The sequence below is a fragment of the Strongylocentrotus purpuratus genome, unplaced genomic scaffold (genome assembly GCF_000002235.5).
Source record: "Strongylocentrotus purpuratus isolate Spur 01 unplaced genomic scaffold, Spur_5.0 spur5_contig_829, whole genome shotgun sequence".
NCBI classification, from domain to species: Eukaryota; Metazoa; Echinodermata; class Echinoidea; order Camarodonta; family Strongylocentrotidae; genus Strongylocentrotus; species Strongylocentrotus purpuratus.
Window position 1 is genome coordinate 324301 of NW_022145534.1, and position 16476 is coordinate 340776.

The window sequence follows — 16476 nt, forward strand, 5'->3', positions numbered from 1 at the left end:
AAACAAAATCATGATGGGATATTTGGTTAGGTAAGTTACGGTAGTCAACAGGGTTAGTAGTAAATGCATTGAACAGATTGTTAAGGTCTAAGTTAGAAAGAGAGGAGAAGGGAAATTGGAAATCACACATCATCAACAATCACACACTATCAACAGTCACACAAGAGAATTTACTTAAAACTACAGTAAAGATTACAATACAGTATTATTTAAAATAAAATATGAAAAAAAGATACAGATCCAATTTAAAATTAAGTGCACATGCAAAGCCTGCAGAAATTATTATGCTATCTGTTCATTTGATTTTATAGTCCAATTATAGCCCGCGTTCAAAAGTTATTCTGTTCAGATTACAGAATATGAATAGTCACTGTCTAGCTAACACTTGTCGCTTTTAAAAGCGTTTCCAAGAAATCGAATACAAAACGAAAATGGGATAAGCTTGAAAATGGAGCACAATTTAGCTCTGACCGTAAGAAACTCAGACAAACGTCACAAAGGAACATTTCTAGAAATCATATTTACCAAGCAGAATCTATTCAGGATATGATTGATTCAACATTGAATGAACCAAAGGTCACCACAAGAGGCAGTGCTAAAAAAGAAAAGGATGTAATAAAAATTAATACAGAGTTATATAATATAGACTCTGATGATTTGATAGTATTCGAAGAAATACAGCAAACGGTCATGTACTTTGCACCACTGAATGAAATGAAAAAGAACGAATCGTGCACGAAGTTAAACATTCACGATATTACACCACCTTCTAACAATGGAGCTGAAACATGCACACTTATAGACCATCCATGTACAATCAAACATATCATGGGTGATGGAAATTGCTTTTTTCGTGCTATTTCATTTTGCTTATCAGGAAACGAAAATAATCACTTACTTGTGAGAAAAGCTATTGTTGTCCATCTTTTAAAAAACAAGAACAAATTTGAGACACGTTTGAGAGATGGTTTTGCCAACGTTCCAGATTACGTGACAAAGAGCAAAGTATTTCAAAGTGGTACCTGGGCTACCGAAATGGAGCTTATGGTTTTGGCGAATTTGATTGAAACTGATATATACATATACGATGAGCAAAGCTTTAAATGGAGTATATTTTCGGGCAAGGATGTTCAGCTTGGAAAGGTTACTTCTGACAAAGGAATTTATTTGAAACATACGCAGGGAATGGTTCTAGGACAATTACCCCCTGGGCAATCACCCCCCGGAAAGTTACCCCCCGGAAAACTACCCCCCAAGGACAATTACCCCCCGGAGAATTACCCCCCCGGAGAATTACTCCCCGGAGAATTACCCCCCGAGGACAATAACCCCCTAAGGACAATTACCCCCCGGAAAATTACCCCCCGGAGAATAACCCCCCCGAGGACAATTACCCCCCAAGGACAATTACCCCCCGGAAAATTACCCCCCGGAGAATTACCCCCCGAGGACAATTACCCCCAAGGATAATTACCCCCCCCCCCCGGAAAACTACCCCCGAGGACAATTACCCCCCGAGGACAACTACCCCCGAGGACTATTACCCCCCAAGGACAATTACCCCCCGGAAAACTACCGCTTGAGGAATTACCCCACGAGGACAATTACCCGCCCCCGAGGACAATCCCCCCCCCCCGGGGGACAATCAGGATTCAATAGCAAAAGACGATCTGACACGTTGAGAGATGCTGTGAAGGCTACGAGCCCATAAAATCCCGTGCATGAACCCACATTCGTTCAAATACTTGCGCGTGATCTTCCTCATTACTACACATTTTTCTTTAACTATAATGTATGCAACAACACTGTGGTTGCTGTTTTCTACGAAGGATTTCTCTTGTGCAGCGTTATTTCAACTTTTTGTTCGACACGATGCCCTCTTAAGAAATGAAAAGTTTCGCCCAATCTTAAATTCTACACAAACTATTTATTTTGCATCACTCTGGCACTCGTCAAGTGCTATGTACACACGTATGGGCACATTAATTTTGTTTCTTGATTTAGTGAACGAGCAAGAAAAACAAGGACAAGACATTTTCAAAATGGTAAAACATAATGTTGTAATCAACACACTAGCACAGATTTAAGGTATGCGGGCGCCTCACCCCCGAATGTACACGAATATAAAGTGAAATATTCGGTCATGACCTTGATACACTCTCGTTGCCTTGATTCATCATGTTTATAATTGTGATGAGTGTGGTAACAATGTAATGTCGAAATAAAAGATATATATTCGCAAAATATTGTCAGCGAGCGAGGAAGAAAGACATTTTATTATTTGTTTACATTTTATTTTCTCATGAAAATATATACTCTACCCGTTTCTGATATTTGTTTTTCACAAAATCAACGTTTGCCAACAAAAATTGTCATGTAACTAACATTCTCTTGCGACACCCCAGTTGAAAAAACGCTGCTCTGGAATTACAAAATCATTGAGATGAATGTACCCAAGTGCGGATACTTATTTTCTTTTAATATGGCACCGTACATACCATATATTTAACTTGAAGGCAATTTTTATTTCAAAATAAATTACAGTACAAGAAAACATATTTTATTTCACCATGACAACATAAATATATATATATATTACATAACATTTATAAACATGAAGAGAACCTTAATTTAGGAATAGATCATGGATGAGGGCCCATTATACATACGAAGACAAATATACGATCAGCTGATTAGAAAAATTACAGAGGATGCATAAATAATGTTATATACCTCATACATAGATTGTCATTCACTGATTGGTCAAGACTATATCACATGTCAAGGAGCATTTCGATCTATCAAGTATCATTACGTCAGAGGGGTTGATAGCTACTATCAAACCCTGGGATAGGACCCCTAACCCCTCCCGCGACTTAGTTGCGCACACAAATTTTTTGAGTTGCTAGGCTACCGCAATCGCGCGGTTACGCGCAGCGCGTAGGAAATCAATACTCTTGCCTTGGACTTGATGTTGGATTTTTCTTATTAGTAAATTCCTCTTGATCTCGTTTCCTGTTTTTAGAGCTAGATCTAGACCTACAGCTACCCTAATCATGAATCAATAAAAAGGATGAGGTATATAAAACAAATATGGACTGCTCTGTAATCGGATGATGGTGGGAACTACCACTCCCTCGGTGGTGTTCACACCGGCCCTTCTATCACCCCCTCGGCTTTCGCCTCGGGGGTGATAGAAGGGCCGGTGTAAACACCACCTTGGGAGTGATAGTTCCCACCATCATCCTCATGAGCAGTCAATATTTGTATAATATCTTACATCCTAATTTCTTTGTTGGGCCATTTTTGGGGAGACTAGCTGTATTAACGCGTACTCATCTGCGCGCAATGTATTGTTAAATTTCTAAGAAATGTAAATTCCGTACTTTGATTTGATACATGCGTCTTCTGGCAATTGAATTTGATTCAATACACGTGGCATATTAAGTCAAACTTCACAAAGGTGGAATGGCTACAGAGCGAGAGGGGTGGGTGAAATCTCCTCCTAGGAGGATACATGTACGTCAAGCAAAAAGATTTGGCAGATGGGTACGAGGGCTTTGAATGTGAGCTACGAATATAAATATAATTTATACACAACCCCTGTACGAAACAAATCTATTCCGTCATAAATAACTAAGAAAATGAAAGTTCATGACATTTTCTCTAAATAGCAATTTGAAGAGGAGCTCGCATTATACGTCACAGTGTTACAAATTCCCTGGGTGTGATTGTCCTCGGGCCGCGGTAATGGTGTTTCGAGGGGGGGGGGGGGGGTAATTGTCCTCGGGGGGTAGTTGTCCTCGGGTGGTAATTGTCCTCGAGGGTAGTTGTCCTCGGAGGTAATTGTCCTCGGGGGGTAATTGTCCTCGGGGGGTAATTGTCCTCGGGGGTAGTTGTCCTCGGGGGGTTATTCTCCGGGGGGTAATTTTCCGGGGGTAATTGTCCTTGGGGGTAATTGTCCTCGGGGGGTAATTCTCCGGGGGGTAATTTTCCGGGGGGTAATTGTCCTTGGGGGGTAATATTGTCCTCGGGGGGTAATTCTCTGGGGGGTAAATTTCCAGGGGGTAATTGTCCTTGGGGAGTAGTTTTCCGGGGGGTAATTTTCCGGGGGGTGATTGCCCAGGGGGTAATTGTCCTGATACGTACTACATTACTCCCATTGTTGAGTATCATGATTATTGTTTCACACAATAAAAATCCCATATGTTTTATACGCGCGCGGCTACGAGCCGTCACTTCGTGAAAACAAATTCAAAGCGTTCTATATAATTTGTGTTTTCACGAAATGACGGTTGTGTTAAAAGTTCAAACAGAGGAATAAAAAAGCAGCTACAGAAAGAGGAAAATGTACTCTATCTCGTAGTTCGAGTTATTTTATCTGTACATCAATTAAACATAACGTTTTGCCGTATTTAGTGTCCATTTCGAGAATTCCATCCACGAGGAAAAAAATCCCGTATGTTTTACGCGCGCGGCCATGAGCCGTCACTTCGTGAAAACAAAATTACAGCGCGTCCTTGAATTTCGTGTTTCCACGAAATGACGGTTATGTTTAAAGCTCATTTCCCCCCAAAATATAAAAAATTATGGAAATAATTAAACATAGAACTAAACATTGAGATATGTTCTATCCCAGGATATAGCATTTATTTGCCCTTGATACATTAAAGAGGTTGAGATTATAGTTTGAAAGTTTGAAAGCGATTTATTCAAAACTAACTTTCTTTTAATTGCGCGCTCATCCGTCACTTCGTGAAAATAGGGACGATAATGTGTCATTTGTTAATTATAATTGTGATTAAGTTATGATAAAACATCGATAATTCTCGGTTTTGTTTTTTCTGGGACGCACTGTATAGCACCACAAGAGTTTAATTGTTCTCGATTTCCCCAAAAATGGAAATTGTCATTGTAATCATGGTTATGGCTAGAGCTGTTTCTTTATTTACTCCACAAGGATTCAAATTTCATTTCTTAAGACTTACAGCCTCTCTTTACCCGCAAATTTAAAAATTACGAGCTGACCGAATATGCATTTTTTATGTCTTATCTCGTACATTTTAGTGATAAATAACACTTTCACAACATACATAATTATGCTCAATTTTTCGCTCGCTTGCTTCGCTCGCTCGCGAAATTGTGAACCCAGAGAATTGATATTTTGGCAAGTGGATTCAGCCCCCCTCCCCCCTGATGGAAATGTTAAAGATTACTTAAACTCGGGGGATGTTGATATCGGACAAGAGACGTGACTTGAGCTTGCCCCTTTCCAAAAATGTGCCCGCTTGTATGTACCGGTACGGTGCTTTTAATATGACCTTGTCAGTATTGGTAAGTTGAGTTGAAATAACTGTCTGCCCGATTTTAAATTTTCCGTCCCCCCCCCCCCCCCCTTGTAGAAAATCCTGGATCCGCGCCTGACTTTCATGTTTCACCGAAACAACTTTTTAAGCAACAATCAAATAATGAAAGAAATTAGGACCTTTAAAAATGTTACTAAATGAGAAAGGTACACTGTAAATGCAAGCGAATGTAGCAAGCAAGTTTCGGGCAACTTCGATGAAAAAAATGCCCTAAATCGTTTTGAATTAGTGGCATGTGTTCAGGTGGTATAATGAGAAATCTATTGTTTCGGGGGAGGGGGAGAAGATAAAAACGTCATGTCACAACACTTATGGTAATCATGTCTCTTTTTAACATGGATGACATTTGGCAGCATAAATGTAGTTGCCTTGAGTTTGAAATCCCCTTCATTGTGTCCCCTTTCCAATGTCCTTACCTACAACTATTATCTTTTGGTCTATTTGTATTTCTTTTTGGAATGTGTTAAATATCAAATTACATATTATTTTCCAAAACAAAGTCACATTTTGCAATATAACATAAAGTGAAAAATTGAGTCAACTTGTCCACAAGAGTTGCATAAATCATTTTTCACAATTTGCCATTTATATAAGTTTTCTTTTGAGGCAATTACCTTATGAATCATCTTGAAATTACATTGTTTAACTTTATTATTACGAATTTGCTTTAATTTAAATGAAAACATATCCTTCCAAACAAAGTCATTATCCAAAACTAAAAAGGAATTCTAAAAGTAAATGAAATTTGATTCACTTGAATTTTTGCGTATTAACAAACTATAGTAATCTTTCACTTTCATCATTACAAAAACATTCACTTTGTCCCCTGTTTCTATTTCTATAAGATTCGAAATATCACGTTCGTCTTCAAAATCATTAACATAGCTAAATCTGTCTAACCAACACTGCAGAAATGGTTTCTTTAATTTGTTATATTTAAAATCAAATAAAAGCTGTTGTGCTTTCACTTTTGTATTCATTAATGTAGAGTCATTCCATATACCATGTGTAATCAAATTATGAATTTTCAATAAACCGGCATCTTGCCATTCTCGATAAAACAATTTTTTTTCCTTAAAGGTAATGTTACTATTGTTCCAAATAAGTTCATTTGGAATATTTCTTACTTTAAGCATATCAATGAATTTTAGTTCTGATCAAGGGCAAAAAATATCTACATACAGTAGAATTATGTGAAGATATTTTGTGCAGCGTTTCGTCACTGCAAGGTAAAGGCGCTATATAGAATGCATTTTGGAAGAGATAAAAATTGATGCAGAAGGATTTTAAATACTCATGTAATATCAGTAATATCAAAATAATTATGTGTATAAAGTCCTACTTACATTCCTGCAGAGCTTTGGTGCTTTGCTCATTGCCTACTAGCTAATTTTAAAGCTAAATTCGTGGTGAAGATGCAATTGGCTTCGTAGAATCTATTTGTAAAAAGCGAGACTAGCGAGGAAATGGACTCAAGTAATATCTTAAATAATATCAATATCTGTTCTTAAAGTCCCATTTTTAATTTTACATTCTCCTTTCCTAACTTCGATCGTTTGCTCTTTGTTGGACAATATCTTTTACCCTGTTTCCTGGTGAAATTAACCATCAACTCTCTGGAAGTATCTTGGTGTAATTCGGTTCGTATCCCAGGAGTTGCAGGACATCCAGGCACTCCTTTAAGATTTGTCTCTCTTCCATAACTGTCAAGTACTTCATCCACTTATTGGCTGTTTTGTGCGCATCCTTTGAAGTTGAAAATAAAGATGTGTCGCTGGAGTTTGAATGAGTCATGCCGTGGACAAACTTCTTGAGTTCTGGTTTGAGTGGCATCCCGATAAAGTTGTAAATTTTGTTAGCCTCTGTCAAAGGGGCTTTGGCGAAGTCCTCGTAAATAACAAGATGGTATCGTCCTTGTAACCATGGAGGCAATGGGTCGGAAGATCTCTTCGTATTCTCCCTGATCCACTGGCACAACCCTTGAACTGTAGGATTGTTATCGTTAATCTCTTCAATTGGGAGCATGTACTCTGGGATATCATCAAGAAGACCAAGCGGTTTAAGGCGGCCCAAGTTCGGGAAGAAAGGCCGTGCTTTAGCCGCATTTCGCGGATAATAGCCGTTCAGGTAGTTTATTCTGGACGAGGCAGCTCCACGGGGATCACGAACAAGGTGGATAATTTTGAGATTGATACCGTCCTCAACCACCAGCGGCTTCAGAAGGTCTAGATCGGCGTGGATGATCTTCGTGGCTAGTCTACCTTTAAATTCTTTGCAAAAGTCCCCGAGAGCGCTTGCTGAGTGCATTCTGCAAGATGTACTGTTCATACAGAGTCCTCTGTTCTTGCTATGTGAACCACCCCAATGATTTAAAATCTTAACATAGTCCGTTTTGAAATCGCACTTTGCGAAACCCCGAAGTATATCTCTGGCCATTTCTTTGCTTTCCGGAGTGTTCTGCGTTACATTCTTTAATTTCATTAATTTCGTAGTTGGCCAGAGTGATTCGAAGATGTAGAAGAGTTCTAGATTCTGGTTAAAAAGCTCTCCAAGTGCAGAAGATCCAAAACGCCATTGGGCCATGAGAATAATAAACGGAGGGGGCTCATCGACGTTTGCAGATTTCCTGACATCACTCGTGCCCGTGATTGCTTCAGAAACTGGATTTTCTTTCACGGTGGATAAGTTTTTCCAATATTGTAATCGTATCCCGAATAAAATACAAGCAGACAATGCCAGGACTGTCAAAGAGAAGCTTGTCAAAGAGAAGCGTCCAACGCGTCTTTTACGAGCTAACGCTAAGATAAGTTGACGGTGAAACATTTCCATGATCTGAAAAGCAATTTTGAAATGCTTCACAACAAAAATGCCCAATTTGGTACAATACCGAGCTTGGTCGCATCTGTTAAATGATAATGAAAAATAATCGGCTCACCGATCATTATATGTTAACTAATTTTCCCGTTCAAGAAATATTAACATACCGTAAAGTTTGTTGCATTTTGCGCGTATGTCTATCCGCGAGTGCGAGCAAAACCTTCTCCATAGACCTATGTACATTAATTACAAAAACCTTGAATTTCTACTTCTATAGTATACCCATATCGTTTACATTGATTGACGTATCGAGCCAGAGGAAAAAGAAAGTATATATTGAATAAGCATGTAAACTATTGCCCACACAATTTGTATCGTATCTTCTGTACTAAAAATCAAAAAGCCCCATATTACACTTAATGTCTATGGGAAAAGATGCCGAACCACAGTGACAAGGTGTTTTTTGTTGATTGGTTAGAAGTGTTTCTTGTGGCGGAAATTAACCAGTGGAAATGTCTAAGAGAAGAGTACGAGTACATTGTTTGACCTAGTTATTCGTCCTTCCTATTGGCTGTATATAACTCGGGCCTTTTTCGTGAATATAAGTGCTTTTTTTAGATTCACGAAGAACTCAGTACTCAGTGCCAATTTTGATTACGCATGTATACACATGCAACGAATGCTTATGCAGACGCAATGTCATTTCATTTTAATATTTTCGAAGTTTTAGCACTCAGTTGTTTATCATAATTATTTTCACGTAATTATTTATTTGTTATATTTAAAAGCTTCCCAGATAGCAAAATATCTGGGGCCCATCTGGGTTTTGTAGGGGTTGTTAAAGCCCACGTGGCCCATACAAAAACCAGACGTATACCAGATGGGCCTTCCGACCCAGAACCCACGCATATGGGCCCCATGAGGGCAGGGGCGTCGCTAGACCTTTTTCAGTGGGGGGGGGGGGGGGTGAAGAGGGCAACGATTACCGACAAAACTAGCCACCAATTACCGACAAAATTAAATGTCCAATATCTACAAATTCAACCTTATAAACCCTAGGCCGAAGGCTAACTTGTTTTTCCTATGGACTATCTATAGTACTTCCATATGCGCAAAATGATCATTTTTCTCGACGACATAAATATACGAATTATTTCTTCAATTTAGGCAGCATCATAGCTATATATTTCAATGCAGGCGCGGAGCTAGGATCTTATTTTAGGGAGGGGCGGTAGTGAGCAAGAGAATCACTTAAAAGCGCGTTCATTAGGGGGTGTGGGTGATGGGCCTCCCGCGCGAAGCGCGGAAGCTTAGACGTTTCCTTAAATTATTAGGAAAAGAAGACGATTAATTGTACCGTTTTCGACTGGTAATCCTTGGCTGAATGAAGTTCCCCCCCCCCTCCCGCGCAAAGCGCGAAAGCTTTGACGTTCCATTAAATTATTATAAAAAAGAAGACGATTTGCTGTACCATTCTCGACTGTTTATCCTTTTTGAATTCAGTTCCTCCCACCCTCCCGCGCAAAGCGCGGAAGCTTTGACGTTTCATTAAATTATGAGAAAAAGCAGACGATTCAGTGTACTGTTCTTGACTCTTAATCCTTGTCTGAATTCAGTTTCTCCCCCTCCCCCTGCAAGGAAGCTTTGACGTTGTATTAAATTATTAGAGAAAGAAGACGATTCGTTGTACCGTTCTAAACTCGTCTAAATGAAGTTTTCCCCTTTTTTAATTCATCTGAATTACAGTTTCCCCCTCTCGCGCGAAGCGCGAAAGCTTTGACGTTTCCTCAAGTTATTAGAGAAAGAACACGATTCGTTGTACCGTTTTCGACTCTAAATAAGCCCTATTAATTTTGTCTGAATTCAGTTTCCCCCTCTCGAGCGAAGCGTTAAAGTTTTGACGTTTCCTTAAAATATTAGAGAAAGAAGACGATTCGTCGTACCGTTCTCGACTCGTCTAAATGAAGTTTTTCCCTTCCGCGCGAAGCACGGAATTTTTGGCGTTTCATCACAATATAGAGAAAGGAAGACGATTCCTCGTACCGTTTTCGAATCTTATTAAGCCCTATTCATCTGAATTCAGTTTCCCCCTTGTCGACCGACCGACAATATACATCTCACCGACTTCAAACTTCTGCATTGATATAGAACACGAGGATCGAGCAAGAATACCGACACAGCTGACCCTACCAGGCGAGGATCCAGGATTTCTTAGGGGGGCCCAAATTTGAAATTATGGGTCCCCCTAAAAAACGCAACGACTCAGCCAGCCGCTGAATTAGCGGGGGGGGGGGGTGGTAAGAGGACACTGTTTTTTTTGTTTTTTTTTGGGGGGGGGTCCCCAAAAAATCGCAACGACTCAGCCAGCCGCTGAATAAGCGGGGGGAGGGGGGGGGGGGGGTAAGAGGACATATTTTTTAGGTCATCTACAAGGAAATTTTTTTAAATAATTTTTTTTATTAAAAAACTCAAGGGGGGGGGGGGTTAAACCCCAAACCCCAAACTATTACGAAAATATGAGTCATTTCAGCATTATGTGTGAACCACCGTTATGAAATTAGAAATAAACCACGATTACATTTTATTTTCTCTTCCTCTCTTTCTCTTTCTCTTTTTCGGTCCCTTTAAGCTCTCCTGTTTTCCTTTTCCTTCCTTCTCTCTTTTTTTTAGCGGGGGCTGGGGGAGGCAAGGGCCTTTTGCCCCACCCCACCCCGATCCACAACTTGTTGGCGGGAAAATTGCAACTAATACCCCCTTCTTTTCTTTTCTTCTTCCCCAATTTCCTACCCTTTATCTCCTATTTTCCTTTTTTCTTTCCATTTCATTCCTTCTCTCTTATTTTTTTGATTGGGGGGGGGGGGGGGAGGGAACAGCCTAGAAGGCGAAGCCCCCCCCCCCCACGTTCTCCTTCTTCCCCCTTTTCTTTTCTTCTTCCTCTTCTTCCTTTTCCTTTCTCTCCTCTTTCCCTTCGTTTCCTTCTCTCTCTCTCTTTTTTCCCCTTTTGTTTCCTTCTTGTTTTCCTTCTTTTTTTTCTTCCTTTTTTTCTTCCTTTTTTTTTCCTTCTTTTTTCTTCTTCTTTTTTTTTCCTTCTTTTTTGTTTCCTTTTTTTTGTTTTCCTTTTTTTCCCCCAGGGGCCCGGCCCCCCCTGGATCCGCCACTGGACCCGACACAGCAATATATTTACCCGTGTCTTTCTTGCTCCCTCGACGAGACGACTCCACCCAACAACCCCCTTCTCTCTTTTACTCCCACTCCTCCTCTATCAGACTTTTACCTCCCCTCTCTCTTCTCTCTTTGAACCACCGTTTCTTTTGTTTTCCTTTCACTCTTTTTTCTTCTTTTTTCCTATTTTTTTTCTTTTCTTTCTTTTCTTTATTTTCCTTTCTTTCCTCTCCTCCATCTTTTTCTTTTTTCTCTTTCTTTCTTCTCTTTTCTTTCCTTTCTTTTCCTTTCTTTCTTTTCTTTTCCTTTTCTTTTTTTTCTTTTCCTTTTCTTTTTTTCTTTTCTTTCCCTTTCCCTCTCTTTTTTCCCTCTCTTTCTTTCCCTCTCTTTTTTTCCCTCCCCCTAACATTACATAGAAAAAAGATTTTCTCAACTTTCTCAACTATACAAATTAGGAGAGGGCGGTATGCCAAATTGTGACATGGTAAAATAAAGCTCTGTCGCCCAACCCGTTGATTTTTCACTGAAAACGTGCTGAAATTAACAGCTTTTTGATTACATAGTCTATGTCGCATTACATTAGTCAATCTATTAGGATTAAATAACAGAGTGGACAGATATTACAAATTTACAAGCTGCTGTTTTATTTCATACAACGAAATCGTCGTAAATCGATAAACTATATTCAACATGAAAACAATATTTACAAAGAAGGTTTACCATCAGGGGCGGATCCAGCCGGCGGCAGGGGAGGGGGCCCAATACGTAAGAGAATATTTAGCTCCGAAACAGCCAGCCGGTGAATAAGCGGGAGGGGGGGGGGGGGTGGGTAAGGAGCACTTTTTTTTTTTTTTTGCTCCCGAAAATTTGAAAATCCGATAATTCGCTCAGTGAGAGGGGGGGGGGGGGTAGTGAGCACTAATCTTTTCATTTTTGTTGGCCCTCGAAAATTTGAAAAATCGCCCCCCCCCCCCCTTGAACGCCAGGGGATGAGGCCCATCTCTAAAAAAAAAAAGGTAAAATTAACGAGTTTTTAACTGTATTTTTTTCCCAGGGGCCCGGGCCCGGGCCCCGCCCCCCCCCCCCCCCCCATGGATCCGCCACTGTTTACCATAACACGAGAGTATAGTTACCTTGATGGATTGCAGGTAATATAAGAATCAATATGTAACGAATATGTAACGATGCCAAATTAAACCAGGGGTTGTAACCTTATTTGTTATGTGCTTTGTTTTAGAGAGCAAGACATTTCACAAAAACGGGTCATAAAAATATGGTTACATTTTGAGTACATTATGTACCAATTTTTAAAGGCAAAAGGGCCTTACTTTGTTGAAAATGTTCTTGGAGTCCGCAAATAGGGGATCATTTTTTCCTCCGCAAACGATCAAGACTGTTATATCTTTGAAGATGAAATTACACCACCAGGGACTGGGTATTATATACCAATTCAGTTTAACTGACAATTCGATTACAACATATTTTTATTCCATTCTGGAACCTATAATATACAAGCTTTGCGTCTTAATAGGTTCCCCACCTTTTACAATATTACTCTGTGTTACATGTCTATCATTGTTTTATCATGCATTTTCTTGTTAATGTGGAACAATAAAACATACAAACAAAAAAGCCTATAATAGATATTAGAAATTAAAATAGCAAGAAATTGTGATACTAATGCACACAAAATACCTGTCTAAACGAAGGTGTCTGATTTGATTATGCACACAAGTTCTACAAATTGAATAAGCAAACGATCTTCACGTACTGCCAGTGAAAACGTGACACTGCATTTTACAAACTCTTTATTAATCAGTGTTATCGATTTAGAAAATAGAAATAAACCACGAATTAATTTTCTTGCAAATTTACATGTTTATGTTATGTATACAGCTTTACTTTGATTATCTCACCAACAATATTTTCACGGCATGTAGTAAATGCGAACTTTAATTGAAATGGTATGTAAATTCGAAACTGCATATTTCAAATTAATCCAATCAAATTTAACTTATTTTACTTTGTAAAAAAAAATGTAAATCACGAAAACCACAACACCTTCACAAACTAGTAAAAGGTATTACGATTGAAAATACATGGATAAAATATGTATTATGTAATATGTATGATAATATTTAAAGACCGTCAACACTACTGGGCCAGGGATTATACCACACAGCGAGGTCACTAACAGGTGGTTATCTCATTAACTCAGCTCTCAACTAGAAAAATAAGAATAAATAAAAAAAAGAGGATCATGGAAGACCAAAAGGCACCGATTGGGAAATTTTCTATATAGAGGGAGCAAGTAGCTACAAGTAGAACAGTGGGACTTTAATACAAATAAAAAGAGGGTAGCAGCCAGAAGGAAGCATGTCCTTATTAAGAGACCGACCAAAATTAATATAATACAGTCATTTAGAATAAATAATATGATCATTGTTCATAAAGTGTACTAAAAAACATACATTGGGATGACAAAATGACAACATGACAGAAACAAAAAGGCACGAAAAACTGTAAAGACGAACCGTTTTGACTGTATAGCATCTCATCTGAGAGGGCGTACTCACCCCAACCACCAACGCAATGCCCCTGGCCTTATCAGTCAACTACTAGTACTCTAAAAGAGAGCAGAAAAACAAGGAAGCAGACTGGCGATAGTTAATCAGACGAAAACTAAGAAAGTTATTAACTTGTGAAAACTGTTATCACGTATACGTACGGGCACTTCATATCGGTTGAATCGCTGTCACAGTGACGAAGTGCCCGACTACTTTTCAATTTATTCTGACAACACACAACATTTTTCAAATGTTAATTTTTCAAATGTTAATTTTTCAAACTTTATTATTCAAGACGGACGGGTCTTTACCTTTTAGAGGATTTGTTATAATTTGCTCTCCGTAATATTTTTTGACTTGGGGAGAAGAAAAATTAACAACAAAAAATGATCAAAAAATCAAAAAAAAAATAATCAAAAATGAATGATATTTTTTACATGACAAACGGGTGTTGTCCCATGGCTATATGTCACAATCTACTGACCAATTGAAAGTGCCAGTTTGAAATTCGCATGGATTTAGTAACTTCTTGGATTTAGTGATGTCATATTTTAAACATTCACATTAACCCCCCCCCCTTATTATTGATCTGCTACTACTAATGCTACAAACCTGTATTACTACTATAATAGTAGTAATAATTACTACTACCGTAGTACTACTACTACTACTACTAGTCTACTACTTCTACTACTACTACTACTACTACTACTTCTACTACTACTACTACTACTACTACTACTACTACTACTACTACTACTAATAGGCCTACTACTACTTTTGCTACTACTACTACTACTACTACTACTACTACTTCTGCTACTATGACTACTGCTTTCACTACCACTACTATGTCTATAATATACTGCTGCTGATATAGCTTTCTGATCAAGTTAGCAATATAACTGTTTGTTTTGATGTAATTCGCCTTTAATAATTGTTTTGTTGAGGTATTATTATTTTTTTTATTTTTTTTACTGTGACAATAACTAGGGTCTATACAATTTTGTTGAGTATGAAATGCAAAAACAAATTCAAAATCTTGCAAGGTTCTATGGGGGGGGGCAGTGGCGGATCCAGGGGGCGGGGGGCCCGCCTCCCCCACCCCCAACCCCCTCCTGAGTGAAAAAACGTGCAAAAACACGTTAATTTTAACTTTTTTGGGAGATGGGCCCTCCCCCCCTGGCGCTCACCAGGCTCTTCCCCCCCCCTTGTTTTCCCTCTTTTTGTCATGCTTCCAATCGTACAACATTTAATTTACCTTTTATTTATATTATACTGAGGGATGGGCTCTAGCATAAGGACAACACTCCTTTTTAGCTCATCCCTTCACTCCCATTATGTTATGTTATTTTGTTGTTGTTGAATGTATGATATTTTATGTGTGATTATTCCTCATTTAATTGTATATGTTCTTGTATTTTTAATGATGAGTGTAAATAAACGAACTTGAACTTGAGCTCAAGGGGGAGGAGCGGTTCTTCAAATTTTCGAGGGTCTGGTATACTCACTAAATATTGGCCGGCACGATTTTCAAATTTCAGCACACTAAATTTCAAATTGATTTTCAAATTTGGGCCCCCCTAAGAAATCCTGGATTCGTGCCCGGGGGGGGGGGGGGGGGGGGGGGCTGGGCCTGGGTTCTGAGCCTATTGCGATCCACTATCTGGCTAGCTAGCTATATGACTCGCTCCTGATCCGCAATCCATATCCATCAATCATATCACAACTCTCGGCTGCTCTGTTGACGACCGAGCAACTGAACACTGCTGCTGAGCTGAGAAACACATTTTCTTTCGAAGTTAGCCCGAAGTCTATGTCGACAACCCCAAATAAATTTGAGAGCCTTTCTAGTGGCGAGATAGATCATTCTATGCTGACTGTTGCAGTGGTCGGAGACGGAGACAAGTCGAAGGTAAATACCCTTTTATTCCTTATCATCATCATCAGGATTGGGCCGGTGGTCGCTGAATGTACCCGCCGGGTCGATCGGGCGTAGATCTTCATGATGTGTGTGCATGTAGCATTGGGAGTGGTACAGGTACAGGCGCGGCGCAGGTGTATTATGTGTGTGTGATGATACGTCCTTAAAAAATAACGGCGGCGCCACATTTCAAATTGCTTTGAGTCGGACTAACTGTTAATTATAATATCTGATATCTTTCTTAAGATTGTGTTTTAGAGATTACTCTAAGTTTTTTTTTTCTTTACAACTCAAGTCTGTACTCTGTGAATTCTCCATCATCACCTCAAAAATAATAAATAGAATTAGAAATTAATACATTGCCAGTAGGCCTATACGTACATGGTATAAGTATTGGCAATACACCACTTTAGGTTAGGGCCTAGGGTAGACCAAAAGCTTCAGTCTCTGATATCGATGGTTGTTCCGCAGAGATTACATCTGGCTCCTCTGACGGCCTCTATACGTAGACTGAAGTACGCCCTATGGGGTACTATGTGTAAGGAATGGTTCGGTTCGGTCGGACCGAGATGAATGAGATGTGCAACAAGTTTTTTTCCACTTTTTACGTCTTCACAATCCACTTTGGATGTAAAATTAA

The 16476-nt window shown here is 39.2% G+C and overlaps 2 protein-coding genes across 3 annotated transcripts in view; one reads left to right on the forward strand and one right to left on the reverse strand.

Annotated features, from left to right (window-relative positions):
- Positions 1-6974: 6974 nt before the first annotated feature.
- LOC582783 (carbohydrate sulfotransferase 2-like) lies at positions 6975-7673 on the reverse strand. The gene has a single exon (XM_782722.2). It carries the CDS (start codon positions 7671-7673, stop codon positions 6975-6977), a length of 699 nt encoding a protein of 232 aa, XP_787815.2.
- A 7946-nt stretch (positions 7674-15619) lies between these two features.
- Positions 15620-16476, forward strand: part of LOC115923164 (contactin-2-like) — a 98765-nt gene continuing 97908 nt past the window's right edge. For both annotated transcript variants that reach the window (XM_030983474.1, XM_030983484.1), the window contains exon 1: positions 15620-15827. The gene's annotated coding sequence lies outside the window, so the exon portion shown is untranslated. The remainder of the gene's footprint in view (positions 15828-16476) is intronic.

Coding starts and splice junctions, on each gene's coding strand:
- LOC582783 (XM_782722.2), bottom strand. CDS start 7,673: ATGCACTCAGCAAGCGCTCTCGGGGACTTTTGCAAAGAATTTAAAGGT.